The sequence below is a fragment of the Ambystoma mexicanum genome, chromosome 1q (genome assembly GCF_040938575.1).
Source record: "Ambystoma mexicanum isolate Mex_15411 chromosome 1q, UKY_AmexF1_1, whole genome shotgun sequence".
NCBI lineage: Eukaryota > Metazoa > Chordata > Amphibia > Caudata > Ambystomatidae > Ambystoma > Ambystoma mexicanum.
Window position 1 is genome coordinate 227294959 of NC_090922.1, and position 18472 is coordinate 227313430.

An 18472-nucleotide genomic window follows, 5' to 3' on the forward strand; every position below is an offset into this window, starting at 1 on the left:
ACCCATAAGTCTAGATCCTAATCTTAGGTTTCTAAGAGTGATAGGACATGGTTGGTTAGGTGAGGGTTTTTTGGCGAAATGGTCGAGCCATAGGGCCGGACTGTTGAGGTAGATGTTGTGGTATTGAGGTGCAGTACTTTGGTAGGTATCAGGAGAGCTGTGAGAGGTGGCCATGGATGAGGTGTGCAAGGAGCTAGGTGCAGCTAAATCGGGAGGTGGTAGGTGTGATGACCTGGTAATTGACCACACTGAGAGTAGTACTTGTAATGAGGAGAGCAGTGACCTTAGGGAGGACCAGCGTGCTAGCATGTTAGAGAGGAAGGGCTGCTGGGTCTGTGAGGCAGTTATAGGTAAGCGTTACACGCACTATTTGGCTAGGGAGTGCGTGCTCTGTACGAGCAATGCAGGCTAATGAGTTTAAGACAGGTTAAGTCTACTTATTCAGAGTCAAGCAATGGGGGTGCATCAGATCAGGGTACACAGGCAAAGCAAATAGCAAAGCTTGCATATACATTAGCATGTTAGGCAGGGAACAATGCAGAATGCAAGAGGCGTGATCTAATTGTAACGGTGCAACAATTCAGGCAGAGAAGACATCCTAGTGTTGGCAGCAAGTATTGGCAGATCAGGTAAATGTCAAGTTGAAAGGCACGGCAGAGTAAGGCAGGTACCCTGGAATTAGCTTAGATCATGTGGACATGTCTTACGCGGAGCGGTGCAACATATGCAGGCATAGATCAAATTGTGGCGCAGCAAAATTGGGAATACACAATGAGCGTATCAGGCAGGCAGAGTAGCATATATCATGGAGCTAACAAGTGGGTCCAAGTTGCGGTTCTGAGCAAGAGCTCAATTATTTCAAAAGCGAGCATGGGGTTGATAGCATAGTAGTTTCAAGGCAAGCACAGGCGAACAGAGCCGCAAGTGAAAGCGGTGCCGTGGTCATGCAATGCCAAGGTATGGGCTGGGCGGCAATGAGAACAGACATAGGCAATGCAAGCAAATAAGGCTCTGAAATGGTGCGATCACTTGTTGGTAAGCAACCGCGAATAGGTAGCGACTAGGGGCTCAAATATGTAGTCGGCTCAGTTGATTAAAGTCAGGACACTCATAATAGATGTGCATACTTAGTACAGAGGTGTGCATGGAGCAGGTTGCTACGTTGCTACTGCTTGTCAAGTGGCGTTTGTGATTATATTAGCATAGTAAAGGCATTACCAACATCAGGATAGATAGTATGTCAGCAAGTTCAACAGGAAAGATAAATGCTTGTAGGACAGTAGGCACAGAGTGGACAGCTTATATAGCTATACTAGGTATCAAGCTTGTGGGAATAAGCATAGCATTTGGAAGCGCTGGAATAGTTGATAACATTACCAGTCTTACTTTCAGGATGAGGAGAGCGCTAGTCCATAGGTTCATGAGGAGGAGAGTCAGCTGTGTAACCACAAGCAGGGATTAGTGCGAGGAGAAAAAGGGCATAGTGTCCAGGCGAACAGCGAGTAAGGCTGAGGACAGGCTAGGACAGGAGTCAGCCTTATTTCACTGGGCCTTGTTGAGAGTGGGCCGGCTTTGCCTGCCGGCTACCGATAGGTAGCTGAAGAAGGGTCACCAGCCAATCGGGACTCAGCAGCGTCTGCTGGGTGGATTAGGCAGTGGATGCCTCAAATGGGTGGCGGGCGGCCATCTTTGAGTGTGCTGGGCTCCACATGGTGAGCAATGGTGGAAGCATGCACACGGTCGCAATTTCGGCCAGAAACACAGCGCCAAAGCAGATTTCAATTTCCGGGACAGCAAGGGCATCTGGGCATCGTAGCTGGGATATTGTGATGCGGAGAATCCGTTTTGCACAATTTGGAGGTGCGCTTACCGGAAAAGGTTGTAAAATTTGGGGTGCCTTCCCTTTGGTAGACCACTGCTCCTGCAGGGTCACGGGAGCTCCTGCTCCACTGAAGAGGAAGGGGGGAATGGGCTTGTAATGCCTTTTTGTTGATGCAGTCCCTGCCAGGGGCCATCATGTTAGGGGGGTGTTTGTCTTGTGTGCCCATAGGTTCCATGGATGGAGATTGCATTCCTGCTTCTAAACCTTCGCCCCAGCAGGAGTGGAAATCACACCCATTAGGTGCCAAGGATTCTGACTTAATGGTCCCCATTGAAGGGACGGCCATTATGGGGTGATTAGGGCACCAAAGTGCTGTGAAACCCACTCCAAAAGGTTCTGAGGTTGATAGCATCTGTAGGGGCGGTGGGGTTGTAAACTGTTCCTATGAAAGAATTCAGAGGGAGAGAAACGTGCACTCCAGCGGTGGTGCCATGTCATGTTTCGATGGCAAAAAGGTTGCAGACATTTGGAGAGAAGGGTGAAGGCAACACAGGAATGGTGGGCGCTGGAGGGTGACACTAGAAGGAGGCCTGTGGGAATGGGGTGTGACATGGGGAAGTGATGCAGAAACCAGGAACAGGCACTGGAGGAAAGAGGCACGGGGTGGCCACCTCCAAAGACTGAGGGAGTGGATGGGCCCAGATAGACAAAGTGAGAGCTCATTGGTGGAAACCAGGCAAAAACCAGGAATAGGCACTGGAGGAAAGAGGCACGGGGTGGCCACCTCAAAAGACTGAGGGGGTGGATGGGCCCAGATAGACAAAGTGAGAGCTCATTAGCGGAGACCAGGCAAAAACCAGGAACAAGCACTGGAGGAAAGAGGCACGGGATGGTCACCTCCAAAGACAGAGGGAGTGGACGGGCCCAGATAGACAAAGTGAGAGCTCATTGGTGGAGACCGGGCAAAAAGAGGCACGGGGTGGTCACCGCTAAAGACAGAGGGAGTGGACTGGCCTAGATAGACAAAGTGAAAGCTCATGGGTGGAGACCGGGTAAACACCAGGAACAGGCACTGGAGGAAAGAGGCACAGGTGGTAACCTCCAAAGACAGAGGGAGTGGACTGGCCCAGATAGACAAAGTGAGAGCTCATTGGTGGAGACCGGGCAAGGAAGCGGAAGTAGGTTAAGAGGAACAGACTGGGCACAGCAGGAGGTTACCAGCAGGGTGTGCAGAGAGCGCGCCCGCACTGAGGGATCTTTAGCTATGGCCAGGCAAGCAGGTTTGTGGAATTGCCGGGCTCTGCTGGCCGGTAGTGTCCGTAGTTCCCGGCATTCTCTGATCCAGTTTGGCTGCACCAAGGTAAATGTTCAAAAAGGTTTGCTAACGAGAAATCCCTAGTTGTAGCACCAATCATTCTAGCAATGTGTTGGCTATTGACAGGCATCTCTGACCAATCAAAGGTTTGTTTGACTTGCTTTGATGAAATTGCAGGTTAAGAGACAAACTTAAAATGCAAGAAAATAATGATAGTAGCAAAGAGCGTATTATGAACATACTCCTTTGAAAGGTGGGGAGGACAAGTGAACAAAGAAGAGACGCACCACTTTCCTTATAATGTCGAATACATATCAGACAAGAATAGCCTAAAGGCCTCTTTTATCAGCAGGAATATGTATACAGAGACCGGAGTCTAAATCTGAATGTATACGTTTATTGCATTGTCTTTTTATAACTCTGGTCTAGTTAGGGTAGAAAGGAAACATATCTGTCTACCTGAACTTGGTGAAGCCCTATACACAGAAGAACGGGGCATTATCGCTGGTTTGTTCCCATGGTAACCCAAGGGACAATCATTTGCAGAAGAGCCTAATCTCAAGCAATAGTGACCCCTCTCAAGCTGCATGCAATGTCTTCCGTTAGACTGTGGCTGAGCTCAGAGTGTTTGCAGTGAGGTGAAGAGCAGAAATTGTTGACCGCTTTCCAACCATTTTGATTGGTTTAGACGAGCCCAGTAACAAAAGCTACTGCAAATGCCATTAACCATTAGGAATTGACCATAAAGGGGCTTTGCGATGCTGTACTGTTAAAGGTAGGATTATGGTGGGTCTGGTCATGACATAATTAAGAACCATCCATGTGCCATGACCTGTTATCAAAATTCATTTGCCATACTCGGGAGGATAGCTCAGGGGCAACATGCTCGCGTTGGAAGCAAGACGCCACGGAACAACACAGGTTCGATCTTTGGGTGTGCGCTTAGAAACCTCTGGCCGTTATAAATAACCAATTCAAATAAAAACTGCTCAGTCAGATAAAAATAAATCCCATGGATGAAACTGATGAGTCGAATCTTGGTCCCTTTAAACCTTGAAGACTGGTATTTAAACCCTTGGTGCATACCAGCTAATGCAAAATCACTACAGAAGTACACAGTTCCTCTTGGATTGCACCAAATAAAGGCCCAGTGACGTATGCTGGACCTGTTCTGAACAATCAACACATGCTTTTGATTGCACTTAGACCAACTCACACTTTCCCAAAGTATGATTAGGTAGGATTCTGTACTGTTGAGATCATTAATTTGTCCTTGTGGACAAGGAATGGTGGAACATAGAGGCAGTTTTCTCTAGTTTTACAAATGGCTCCCATAGCAGAGCAGGTATTGGTTGACTCTCCTAGTGTGAGTTGTGGATTTCCACCCACCAAACTGTGATAACTTCTCTTTTAATGCTTAATGCTCGACATAGTATATTTTAAATGGCTATTTGTATTTAAAAACATTGGTCAGAAGTTGAAAACTGGTTCAGCAGCATGAGCAGAGGTTCTTGTTATGCGCGGTGTGAAGTGGGGCGGACATTTTGCCTGACAGTGTTTTTGAGTTTTACATCTGTTAACATTCTGCCTCCATTTTCTTTGCAGTAAGCACTTCTTTGACTTTTTGCAAATGATATCATTTTTGTACACATGCTATATGAACTGTAATTTTGATATTGTCTTGGAAGTAATAATCGGATATTTAATGAAGTTAGTGAGAGCATGTAGCATGCATCCTACATTTTCTTTTAATGTTGTAATGTAGCATTAAAGTATGGATTAGGAGGATGCCAGCAGTTGTGTATGTGCTTGTTAAAAGCAATATTCAAAATAAACATGATGATGTTGACTAACCTGTGTTGATATACAATGGAGAATGTGTTTACATACTGTATTACTTTATCCTGTCTCTTTTGAAAGGCTTGCAAAAACATTTTATCAGATGGCTCAGAGTTTGGTCTTCACTGTGGAGGAAATCAACAGAAATCCTGAACTCTTGGCCAACTTGACGCTGGGCTTCAGCATCGTCGACTCCTGTGACTCGGTGGGGCAAGCACTGAGGGGCGTCATGCGGTTCCTGGCGGGGCAGGAGCAGGCCGTGGCCAACTTTGGCTGCCGTGCTCAGCCTCCGTTAGCCGCACTGATTGGAGATGACAAGTCCCACATGACGATCCCTATCGCCAGGCTTCTAGGGATCTATGGATTTCCACAGGTAACACTGCTTTATTTAGTGTGTTTCTCAAAGAATGAATGACGCATTCTTTGACCTTTTATCAATACAAATGATCAATTATCCTATGGAAACCATATGTCCTCTGCTTATATTTGGATGTCAGGTACATGAGGCCTCTTTGACATGATATGATAGGTCATTTATGACGCACCTGTACACAAGTGTTTCTAGGTGCGACAAGACAAGGAGAGGAGGACAAAACAACAATCTTACTAGGCCTTGTGTCATTCAAATCACGCAAGTGCAGGGAGGAGGGAGGGGAGAAGTGCCGGGGGGGGGGCATTTTTGGGGGGTGGGGTAGGTGGGAATGCAGGTAATTGGTATTTAATCCTGGGAGTAGACCTCTATCTATGGTGTGACCCCTCCAAGATGGAAGGTCTTTTTCCCAACCTCATTATCATATGCCACACGGCTTCCAGGATCATCGATCAAAACGAAATCTCAATATCTCGTTGGCAATTTCGCAGAGGTCACAGACTTGATCGTTCTCAATGGCCCGTCCGTTAACAGCCATTGGGATTGTCCAACCCTTGAAGGTTGGCACATTATTTGTTCACTTTTCCCAACTAGTGGGGGTTACTACAGTTTTGACTTACCTCACGTTCTGTAAATATCTGAGGTTGTGCTGGTTCCGTTTTCTATCTGAGTGACTATTACTTCTACTAGTACTGTTACTGCTACTAGTACTATGCTATGATACTACAGCGCCAGATGACCGCAAGAGCAAACGGCCACAGAGGGGAATTTTGCTGTAATGCTCGTGTCTTGAGGTGTGGTATTAGGCCCAGTGAGCTTAATAGGTGGGGTTTAGACCCTGTCTTGGTCACTATCATCCCTGGCTGTAGGCGACCGACTGAGGCACACTGAGCACTGATAATGATTGCAGTGCTGAAAGTCCCTGTGGTGGCCGCTGTGCTGGTGGTGGTTGCAGTTGCTGTGTTCTTTTCCGTGCTGGTGGTGGTTGCTGTCACTGTGATGGTCGACGTGTCGTTGGGGACCACCTGGTCCTCTTCTTAGGTCTCCTTGATGATGGTGGCTACCTCAGGATCAGTGCCAGCGTGGGCTTGGGGCACCATAGGCTGTGACATTGGGGACAAGCTGTCGCAGAAGCCAATTTTTGATAGCCAAAATACCACGTTTGCATTTCCAGTGGCAATTCTGGTAGTAGCCATCAGGCTGCTGCTTGTGGCAGGAATCTCATGCTTCCAGTCCTCCTGAGGTGGTGTGCTACTGCCATTGCTCGCAGCTGATGGAAAATCAGTGTACAGCAATTACGAATTATGTTTATAAGAAAAATAATGTGCGACATTTACTTTTTGAGTGGCGAGATAACAGAGCAGTTGTAGAGAGGTGAGGGTAAAGGGAGGAAATATAGGGCAAAGTAAAAAAGATGTTCGGACCTCATCATGAGTTTGTCATTAACGGGGTTGTGCAGCATTACCAGCAAACTCATTCATCATTACCGCCCGTTGGTCCGGTGGATTTACTGCCAGATTATGAGTGATTGTAAGGGGGTGGTAATCCCTACTACTGGACTCCGTGGGGAGTTTTGCAGATTTACCACAAGTAATCCTCTGCGGTACATCTGCCAATTTTTGGAGATGAAGTGGGGGATTTACCTTGAGCAAAACCCTGGAAGAAAATCCGCAACTTCACCTACTCATTCTCGGAGTTTGGCCGTGCATCAAAAGTTGTAGTAAAGTGGCAGTAATTTCATTGCCACCATTTTACGTCCCATGTTTGTATTTCACAGATGAGGCCCTTTGTCTTCTTTTCTTCTATGAAGGGATGGGGGGTGGACCTGGTGCTGCTCTTCCTCCTGCTCCAAATGAGTGCCTGGCTCCGTTCTGCTGGCAACTGGGACCCCTGTGGTGATTGGGGAGTGGAAACGTCCACTTATGTGGGGTCGGAGCAAGTAAACCATGCGTGATTCAAAGCGATTCAGCATTGTGACACGTGACATTACGTGCATGTGGCATAGTACAAAGCTTTATTGCCATTTTGTGGCAAATTTCACTCCCAAATTTTGAGCAAACGTTCACTCTCCCAACTTGTGGCAAATTTTGTGCCACCATTCTGCACAACGTACATGAAGCAGAATGGAGAAGCACAGACAAAAAATGCCAGTTTACCCACAAACAATCTGTGGCACAAATGTTCCTGACTTTGCCCACCCCAACTCCATAACGCATTAAGAAAATATAGATCAGTACAAATTCTTGATTTGGTTCAAAGTGTTATGTAGTAGGTTCCTAGCTAAATATGAAACATGCACTATATGCTCTATTCCCTCTGACGCTGGCAGAGGATATGGAGAAACATATTCTGTCTATGCAATTGCAAAAACCTCGATGTAATATGGACTGTAGCAGAATATATGTCCTGGAAAAGCTGGCCATCTCCCAGCTTAATCTTCACGCTGAATCTGTTGGTTGTCTCCATGACCATCAGTCTGGCTTCAGAGCTTCAGAAGTGTGGAAACTGCTCTCCTGAACATCCGTGAAGACCTGCTCTCTATCCTTGATTCCAACACCCCCTGAGTCCTCATCTTACTTGATATCTCTTCTGCCTTTGACACAGTCAACCATGCCATCCTGCTCAACCGTCTCCGTGATAACCTCGGGATCACCGGTCGTACCCTGGTGTGGCTGACTTCTTTTCTCTTCGATCGACCCTCCCAGGTTCAACTTGGGTCCTTCCTCTCCTCCATCTCTATCTCTACCTGTGGTGTTCCCCAGGGGTCTAACCTCTCTCCCTGGCTGTTCAACCAATACCTGGTACTTCTTGCCCACTGCAATGCCGCGCTCTGCCCCAACTTCCAGTACTATTTGGATGACACTCGGCTCATTTTCAGGCTACCCTGAGCCACCTCTTTTCCCTCTTTCATCTCTGACTGTCCGCCATCCAGGAGTGGTGTGCCACCAACAATCTCTGCCTTAATGCCAGCAAGACCGAGATTTCCATCAGCACACCCACACCCTCCTTTCCTGTCACTCTCTGGCCGGCCTCTCTTGGCCCTCTCCCTGCTCCCACCTGTGAGGCTAAAAACCTTGGGGTCATCTCTGACTCCTTGCTCTCCTTCTCTCCTCACATCTCTGATGTCTCTAAGAAGTCACACTACCAGCTGCACCTACTCAGAAGTATTCTTCCTTTCCTCTCCTTCCCCCAGAAGCTCACTGTCTCCAAAGCTCTGCTTCTCTCCAGGCAGGACTATTGCAACAGCCTCTTTCTAAATCTGCCTGCTTCTACTCTCCGCTGTCATGAAACCACGCTACTGCCCCCTCTGGACATCCTGGTCTGTACGGCAACCTACCAGAATGACCTTGCATACCCCCAACATGGCGGATACCGGATCCACGGTCTAGTTCCTGGGTAGTGCTACTCAGCTAGATAAGCGCCCCACCCCTGCGGTACAGCGCGTGTCAACGCTCCCAGTTCCCGAGTTCCGGTTGCTGTTCCTAGTGTTCTCCTACCTTAGAATCTATCCCTAGCGATTCCTTCCTGTGCTTCCTCCCTGGATTGTTTGATCGCGGCCGCACCTGCAGCCTTCCGTGGTCCCTCCTTCCTGGACTTCTTGTTTTGCGGTCTTCCCCGGATCACTTCACCTCTTCATTACTGGGCTTTCTACTACCACGGTGCCTCCAGAACGCTGCTATTCCTCCCTGGGCTCATTCATCCACAAACTTACGCGCTGACTCTGACCGTCTCCTCTCCTTTCTGGGAAAACCATCTACACTGTGGACATCTGAATCATCACTGATGAAGTGGCGTCGGAAGAAGCCCGCCCTTACGAGACCCGCACTTCCAAGAAAGGTAGGCAGACTGAGTCAACAAAGAAGAAACACTCCAAGTCTTCACAGGTGAGCCCACAAGCAGGTTGTGATAGTCGTGACAGTGAAAGTTTTGACAGTTTGACACGCCAGCCGCTTGACAAAAGGTCAGAGATGAATCCTACTGTACAGGATCTTTTGCAAGGAATGCAAGAACTCTCTACAGCGGTACAAAACCTGAAAGCGGAAAACACTGCCCTGAAAAAATTGGTTCCCTCCCTGGATTCTGTATCAGGACAGCACCTCAACAGGTGGTGTAGTGGATAAATACGATGGTTCCCCTAAGATGCTCCGTTCCTTTCTGGATTCATGTTTGGTTCACTTCAACTTTAAGTCCTATTACTTCTCTACCCACAGAGCCAAGGTGGGATTTGTCATAGCCCATCTTACTGGAAATGCCCTAGCTTGGGCTACACCACTGGTCTCCTCAGGCGATGACTTACTGGACAATTATGATGGGTTCATTAAGGCCTTTAAGGAGATGTTTGACCGCCCAGACCAGATGTATACTGCTCAAGAAAGATTGCTGGAATTCCAACAAGGTTTCCAGGATATGTTATCCTATATTACCCGATTTAAGCAGCTTGCAAAAGAAGCTGACTGGTCTACAGAGTCATGCTTTTCTTTGTTCCGTTGTGGTCTGAATGAGGAAGTAAAAGACGAGCTGGCCAGTATAGCACGTCCCGGATCATTACAGGCTCTTATGGATTTATCCTTGCAAATTTATTTCCGAATACAAGAGAGAAAGGTGGAAAAGAAAAAGACCCGAAGCTCTCCTCCCAAGATGTCTCCATTATCTCCTACTTCCAGGGAAAACCCTCCTGCTGAGCCAGAACCTATGCAACGGGGGGCTATGAGAGGCCCTTTGTCAGTCCAAGAAAGAATCTGCAGATTTTACAGTGGTCTATGCATGTATTGTGCTTCGGACAAACACTTAGTCAGGAATTGTCCCATAGCACATCCAAGATGTTCGGGAAAAGCAAGCTCCCGATCCTGAATGGAGCCTAGCTTCGGGAGACCAAAGACCTCTCCACCCCTTAAATCCTTGATCCATCATCGAGTTGTAACCTGGTGGTCCTTCAGGTAACCCTGACCTCTTCTATCGGAGCAACACATTCAGTTTTAGCCCTGGTGGACTGTGGAGCTATGGGCATGTTTATGGATGACGAGTGAGCATCAATGCATAACATTCCAAGAGAATCCAAGGAGTTCATACAGACAGTCGAAGGAATCGATGGCTCCCCTTTGTCTTCTGGACCCATCACCCAACAAACCATGGACATTGTACTTTCCATCCACAACCATCAAGAAACCATCCGATTTGACATCATAAAAGCTGCTCACTATCCAGTGGTCCTGTGCATGCCATGGTTAAGAAAACACAATCCATACATTAATTGGACCGCCGGTTCCTTGTTTCTGGGCTCAGAGTTTTGTTTATCACATTGCCTTACACAAGACACCAGACCAGTTATATCCATGGAAAGCAAAGAAGTTAATCATTCCCTTACTGTTTCCAATGTCAATCAAGTACCAGACATCTATCAGCAGTTCTCGGATGTCTTCTCCTCAGCTATCATATCATACAATCTCTGCCTCCACATAGACCTGAAGACTGTGCCATTGAAACTGAGGAGAACGCTATAATACCCTTCGGCAGGATGTTTAACCTATCTGAACCCGAAAAAAGGGCTCTACGAGACTACTAGGACACCAACCTGGCTAACGGTACCATCTGCCCATCCAAGTCCCCCGCAGGGGCTTCTCTGTTTTTTGTACCAAAGAAAGACACCCAGGAATTACCACCCTGTTTGGACTATAGGGGTCTAAATCAATGTACCCGTAAAGATAGATACTCCTTGCCTTTGATATCGGACATCCTGGAAGCACTTCGAGGTGCCGTTATATTCACCAAGTTGGACTTAAGAGGAGCCTACCATTTTGTCCAAATAAAAGATGGCGACAAATGGAAGGCTGCCTTCCGAACAATCTTTGGGGCACTTCGAGTATGAAGTACTGCGTTTTGGTCTTGCCAATGCCCCAGATGTTTTACAATGTTTTATGGATCGGGTTTTCTCAGACATGCTGTTCCTCTATGTAATCGTATATCTGGAGGACACCCTGGTATATTCCAGCGACCCAATATTACATCAAGATTATGTCTTTGCTGTTTTACAAAGGCTAAGGGAACATCACTTGCTAGCCAAACACGAAAAATGCATATTTCATGTCTCTACGGTACATTACCTGGGATTTGTCTTAAGCCCTCAAGGGGTGGCTATGGATCCAAACGAGGTTGAGGCTATCACTTCCTGGCCCGTCCCATGTTCTGTTAAACAAATACAATCCTTCCTGAGCCTTGTGAATTTCTATAGAAAATGCATACCTTCTTTTTCAGCTATAGTTCAACCGATTGTGTCATTGCTCAAAAAGAATGTTCCCTTTGTATGGACTTCTTCTCAAGAAACCGCCTTTCAAAGACTGAAAGAAATGTTCACTCAAGGACCCATTCTGATACAACCTGACATTTCAGGACCCTTTTTGGTGGAAACAGAAGCGTCAGAATATGCTGTTGGTGCAGCTTTAAAACAAAAAGCAGATGACGGTCTTGAACAGCCTGTAGCTTATCTGTCCAGAACCTTGCTTCCTTGCGAGACATGCTATTCAGTCCTGGGAAAGGAACTACTAGCCATTTGCCAAGCCTTCAAGGAGTGGCATCATCTCCTTCTGGGTGTCACTCACCCTGTGCAGGTGCGGACGGATCACAGAAACCTACAAGTCCTCCAGTTCATGGAGTGCAGAAATAGTCAACAAGCATGATGGGCCTTCTTTTTTGCCCAATACCAGTTGTACATCTTACATATTCCAAGAGCCTTGAATGTCATTGCAGATGCCTTATCCAGACGTCCTGACTATCCAACACAATAATTTCACGACCTGCCCAAGATGTTTCCCAACACCGTGTTCATCGCCCAGGCTAGTGACATCCTGCATACTTTCAAGAGAGAAACCACAACTTGAGACCTATGGACGGATTTCCATGAATGCAATTTGTGGGCCCTGAAATATAAAGAGGGCTTCCTTTTCCGAGGCTCCCAACTAGTGATTCCTACCCAGACCTTGAAGGAACAGATAATACATCTGTGTCATGATACTTTCCACTCCGAACATCGTGGAGTCAGTTGTACCCTTCTTTCCATTCAAAGAAACTTCTGGTGGCCTAAGATGGCTAAGGACGTTCAAGCATATATCCGGACATGTACTATATGTAACCAAAACAAAACAGATAGCAGAAAACCAGCAGGACTACTCCTACAACCAGACCCTCCTTCTCGACCCTCGGAAGCCATAGCAACGGATTTCATAGTATATTTACCCCCCTCCAGGGGACATACAGTCATAATGTTGGCTATTGATATATTTTCACACATGGCCCATTTTACACCGTTAGTGTTACGCTCACCTGGTATCCACAGGGACGCCACCCAGCAGGGTTACTCGCTGGTATGCTTCTCAGCTTTGCCCTGATGAGGTCTTGTGGTAGAATTAGGCGTGCTCTCCATCCTGCCTTCTTTGCAGGGGCGCGTTGTCTTTCATGGGCGAGTGCGGTCCAGTTACTTCACTGACGCTGGCCCGTTTGATATTGTTCAGGTAGGTCTTATTGCTGTTCTTTAGTTTTGTTGCTATCCTGCATGCCTTTCTTTGTTTAAAATGTCTCTTTTTTTCTCCTTTAGGTATGCGGAGCTTCAGCGCGGCAAACTGGCTTGGTTGAGCCCCACTGGTAAATGATGGCGCATTAAGAGCGCTATGATGCTGTAAGTAAGTGCTATGTGCAGTCCTGCGAAGTCTTGCCTTTGCTAACCTGTGTTTTCCTTCCTTGTAGGTCGCGGTCTTCTTCAGCGCGAGTGGAATGTCCGGAGTGGTGCCAGCCGAGAGGCAACCAGCCAGGTAAGGCTTTTGAGCAGTTTGTAATTTGTAAATGTCTCTACAGCTTTCTTTAATGTTGCCTCTATCTTTCTCTTTCAGGTCGTTCTGTCCGGGAGGCGTGCAGATTCGAGGAAGCTGTTCTCAGTAGCTGCAAGTGTTTAAAGATGTTGACTGCAGTTAAGATGCTGCTGCTAATGATGTTCCTTTTTCTCCTTGCAGGTTCTGCTTCTCCGAGGTTCGAGGGAATAGCTGGACACGGTGATCGTCACGTTGCAAGCTGCAAAGCAACACAAAGCATGTTCTGCAGTCAGGGTGTGGTTTATATAGCCCAGGTAAAGTAGTACCAGGGAAAGTAGTTCCAGGCCTGCCACACCCAAAACACTAGACCACATAGCTTGGTTCTTAGGGAACCAAGCTATGTGGATGCCTCCATGTTGGCTGACAATACAATAAAGTAGTTCCCAAGCACATTGTTGTTCATGGTGTATGACCCTGGTGCCATAGGCTCCAGGACTGGCCCCATGAGGGCTTTTTAAGAGGATGCCAGGCTCTAGAGGCCCGAGTCCTAACTCCACCTGGCCAATGGGTTTGCCAGAGGGGGTTTTGGGCGAAGGTCGTGACAGCACTTCCCCCTAAGGCCCCTCCCATGGTGTTCCTTCTGTCTGGCCCAGGTATGTTTGGGAAGTTCCGATAAAATTTCCTGATTAGACGTGGTGCGTGGATATTCTCACTGGGCTCCCAGGATCTATCTTGTGGTCCAAATCCTTTCCAATCGACAAGATAATATAGCTTTGTCCTAGACTAGTTAGAGTCCAAGATATCTTTGACTTCGAATTCTGGTTCTCCGTCAACAAGTATGGGCTTAGGTGGTGTCCCAATCCATGTGCCGGGTTGCATTGGTTTCAGGAGGGACACATGGAATACTGGGTGGATGTTTAGATTAGGTGGTAAATCCAGTTTCACGGCTGCTGGGTTGATAATTGCCTTAATTTTATAGGGTCCTAAGAATCTGGGATGAAAGGTCCGGGTTCCCTTTATGGGTACGAATTTAGCGGCTAACCAAACTTTGTCTCCTACTTGATAATCAGGGGCCTTTTTCCGGTGTTGGTCGGCAAATCTCTTTTGTTTTTCTTTGGCATGAATAAGGTGTTCCTTTGCCCTTTTGAAAGCCTGAGTAATGGTTGTGTGTAGAGTCTTTACCGCTGGCATTTCCAAGCTGGCTGGAAGGTCTAGTTCAGAGGTACGTGGATATCTGCCATCAAGGGTATCGAAGGGCGTTTGTCCCGTGCTTGAATGCAAAGAATTGTTATATGCATATTCGGATATCCATAGTAGGTCTTTCCAATTCCTTTGTTCGTGGTGCAGCATGCACCGTAAATATTGCTTGAGTGTCTGATTGATTCTCTCGGTTTGGCCGTCCGTTTGGGGATGGTGACTGGTAGATAGCCGAACGTCGATCTGCGCCATTGCACAGCATTTTTTTCAGAAGTTTGAAACAAACTGGCTGCCTCGATCAGAGACCAGAACCGAAGGGAAGCCATGTAGCTTAACCACTCCCTCCTTTTGCTAAAGTGGCTGCGTCTGGGAGGCCTTTGAGAGGAATAAAATGGGCCATCTTCGAGAATAAGTCCACAACTACAAGGATGGTGTTGAACCCTTGGCTTGGAGGTAGATCAGTGATGAAGTCAAGGGAAAGAGTGTGCCATGGAACTGGAGGAATGTCCAATGGTTGTAGGAGACCAGATGGTTTTTGTTTCTGTGATTTATTTTGTGCGCAGACACCGCAGGACTGAATATACTGAATGATGTCCTTACGCCAAGTAGGCCACCAAAAGTTATCTTTCACCTTAGCTAGGGTTTTGGCGATCCCAGGATGCCCTTCAATCAGTGAATCGTGATAATTTGAAATAATATGCTGTTGTAATTCTTTCTTGGGTACATATAGGCGATCCCTAAAAAAGGATACGTGGTCCTTGATGGTATATTGTTCTCCTTGAGTTTGCCATGCTAGGTAGGCATCAGGATTCATTGTCCGTTGGATTTATTTTCGTAGTTCTGCTTGTGTTAAGGCTGTCGTGATACCCAAGAGTTTGTCTTCAGGTATAATAGGTACTGGGTCTGGAGTTGTATATACTATTTCATCTATGCCCATGCGAGATAAGGCATCCGCCTTTCCGTTTCTGACTCCTGGTCGAAATGTGATCACATAATGATATTCGGCGAAGAAAAGGGCCCACCGTAATTGGCGCGAGGACTGGGCCTTGGCTGTTTTGAGATATTGCAGGTTTTTGTGGTCTGTGATGACTGTAATGGTGTGCCTGGCCCCCAGAAGGTAGTGCCTCCAGGCTTTAAAGGCAGATTTGATAGCCAGGAGTTCCTTGTCCGTGATGGCATAATTAATCTCTGGAGGTGAGAACTTTTTGGACCAGAAGGTCACAGGATGTAGCTGGCCGGTTTCCGGGTCTCTCTGTGAAAGGACAGCCCCCATTGCGAGACTGGAAACATCAGTTTCAACGACATAAGGGAGGTCTGGATGAGGATGTTGCAGGATTGGAGCAGAGGTAAACCTTTGTTTAAGTTCCTGAAAGGCTTCTTCTGCTTCTTCGGTCCAAGCAAACTTTTTATTGTTTTTTCGTAATAGTACTGTGATTGGGTGCACAACCTGAGAGAAGTCTGAGATGAACCGGCAGTAGAAGTTCGCAAAGCCCAGCATGCTTTGTACCCCTTTCAGAGACTTCGGCACTTCATTTTCTAGCAGAGTGGCCATGTGCCCAGATTCGATTTCTGTTTATTCTCTGCAAAGTATTGCCATTCTTTTGACTTTATGTAGTGAGGTAGCTCATAGGCTAGGTTTATGTTGGTTTGATAGTGTTGGTGGTGTTCTGCATGCCATGCACTGATCTGCTGTGCTTTCTAAGGAAAGGAGCTGGGGGTGCGAGCTTCAAGGTCATTGCCCCCACCTTGTGGAACACCCTACCTGCCCACATCCAAAAGCAAGCATCCTACCTAATTTTCAGAAGACAGCTAAAAACATGGTTGTTCGACAAATATGACTAATGTGACATTGGGGGTATACTCCCTGGCTTAACCCTACTGGAACTTCTACTTCATGCACTGTATTACTTCTGTATTATGTTTTCTATTTTTTTCTAAGTACAGCACTGTGATAGTTACGGGTTTGGGCGCTGTAAATAAATGCAATAAATAAATAAATAATCTGGAACCAGAAGGCTTCTTCCCAAAAAGACTGTATACAAGTGGGGGTGTGTTTCTAATAATACAACAGCTGCTGCATCTGTGGTGTTGTTCTCCTCTGCCTTCTCAGTTTCCCTGCTTTCCAAAAGCAATATGTGATTCATGTGGAACATAGTCTTTTTCTTGATCATCATCCATATCATCATAATTGCTGCATGACCCAGTGGATGAGGTGGTGGAGATAGAGACCTCGGATTTCCAATCTCCTGCCATTGTTGAAATACTTCTGTTGATTCACTTAGATCTTTAGTAGATACTAGCTGTACAGCTCCCCTTTCTATCCCTTTAATTGGGGTTGGAACTGTCGGTCTCAGTGGCTATTCATTGTTGTTGTGCAATACCTGTGCATTTTCTTGTACTGCCGCATGTAGACCAGAGTGACGTGTGACATGTGTCAGGGGATGAAGAACATGAGTTGTATAATATCCCCAATTGGCCACATGTAATTGTGGCCTGCCCAATGTGCACAGTAAGTACTGCTGTAGGAGTGAATATACCTTGACAGGCATGTCTTCCCCTGTCTCTAGCTCATTTAAGTGATGACATGTTTTTACAAATATGTCCAATTGTGTGGCACCCTCTGCCCTGAACCTCTGCTGCACTCTCCCAACAATATCAAGTCTGTGTGCCTCTCGCACAAGCTGCCTCCAGGGATTCCTGGAAGCTCCCCCTCTTCCTTGCTGGTGTCACTCGATGGCATGTGTCTCACAGGCTTCAAGAGATGAATACTGACTGGTGTGTTACCCACAACCTCCCCAAATATCTGCTGCTCCCTCCCAGAAAAATCAGGTGAAGTGCCCTCAATGGTTTCCAGCTCCTCTCGCTCCTCCTCTCAAATGTCACCCATCCTCTCTTCCATATTCCATTCGCTACCACTCACCTATAAAAGCCACAGGCAACTTCATTTTCATTAAGCCTCATTCCACAATTGACGCCTTATAATGACAGAGTGCGTCACACACTTCACCACAGAAACCTTTTATCTGTTACCCCCTCAACACATTCAAGCCCAGCATTTACATCATTTTTCCCACATGATAAAACATACACCATAGCAACCATTCAGGAATAATCAGAGGCATACTCAATGATACACACAAGACTTCATTGGCCTGCTTACATCATGATCCTTCCAGTCTGACTTTAATGGAACTCCTCACCTGCCACCTCTCAATCACCCACACACAAGCAGCCACCTTCCACCACTCTCCCTAGACCAACAAGGCCTCCTTATTCAAAGTCACAGAACTCTTCATTACAGCTTTCATCAGATACACCAAAACCCATTTCTCAGAAGCTTCAAACAACCGGTAGCTCAAGCATCCAAGAAAACAAAAGACATTCTTATAGACTTCTCAAGAAGTATCAAAAAGCATCTCAGAGAATGCAGTAACTTCATCAACAGAAACACAGTAAACCCAGTACTTATCATAGTATTTAATATTGCCTTCCCTTCTAGTGCATGAATTGGCATGCCATGATGCCTCACCTATCCAGCTGCATTGCACCCCACGCCACTATTGCGGACAATTTAACATATTCAAAATACAACATCACGCCTTCAAGAACTTCCCCATGAACACACTGCACACAAACTCATCACACTTTCATCAACTTCTGAACACTCAACAAACGATAGTTCGCTTCTCAATACACTGAGGATCACAGTAAAAATAAAATGATAAACACTCATGCACAGTGAAAATCTAGAGTTGCTCGAATAAAGCCATTTTCTCTCTGCTAATGACTAGAGTTCACAAACTGCTAATGCCCCCCCTGCCACCAAAGAAAGAACTGGAGGAAATCTAAATGGCCAAAGAGATCAACACCTTCAAATCTTTATGGCCTGCCCCGGAAAACCTGATGTCTATTGCCATCATAATCCACTAGAGCATAACAATAGCGTAAATATCCAACAAAAGAAGAGTTCCCTTATATCCAATAAATGAAGAGCTCCCTTAATAATAACAATCACTGCATCAACCCAGTGCCTGAACCAGTCAAACCTCAGTCAGTTGGCCAATGCAAGTCAATCAAAGGGTTATTCACAGACTAAATTAACAATACCAAGTCCATATTGACAGCTTCAG

General features: G+C 46.5%; 1 protein-coding gene across 1 annotated transcript in view; it reads left to right on the forward strand.

The window, feature by feature from the left end:
* The window catches only part of LOC138554586 (vomeronasal type-2 receptor 1-like), a 230367-nt gene that overhangs the window by 21604 nt on the left and 190291 nt on the right, over positions 1–18472 (forward strand). The window contains exon 2 of the mRNA XM_069642596.1: positions 5058–5349. Coding sequence (XP_069498697.1) covers positions 5058–5349 — 292 coding nt within the window. The remainder of the gene's footprint in view (positions 1–5057; positions 5350–18472) is intronic.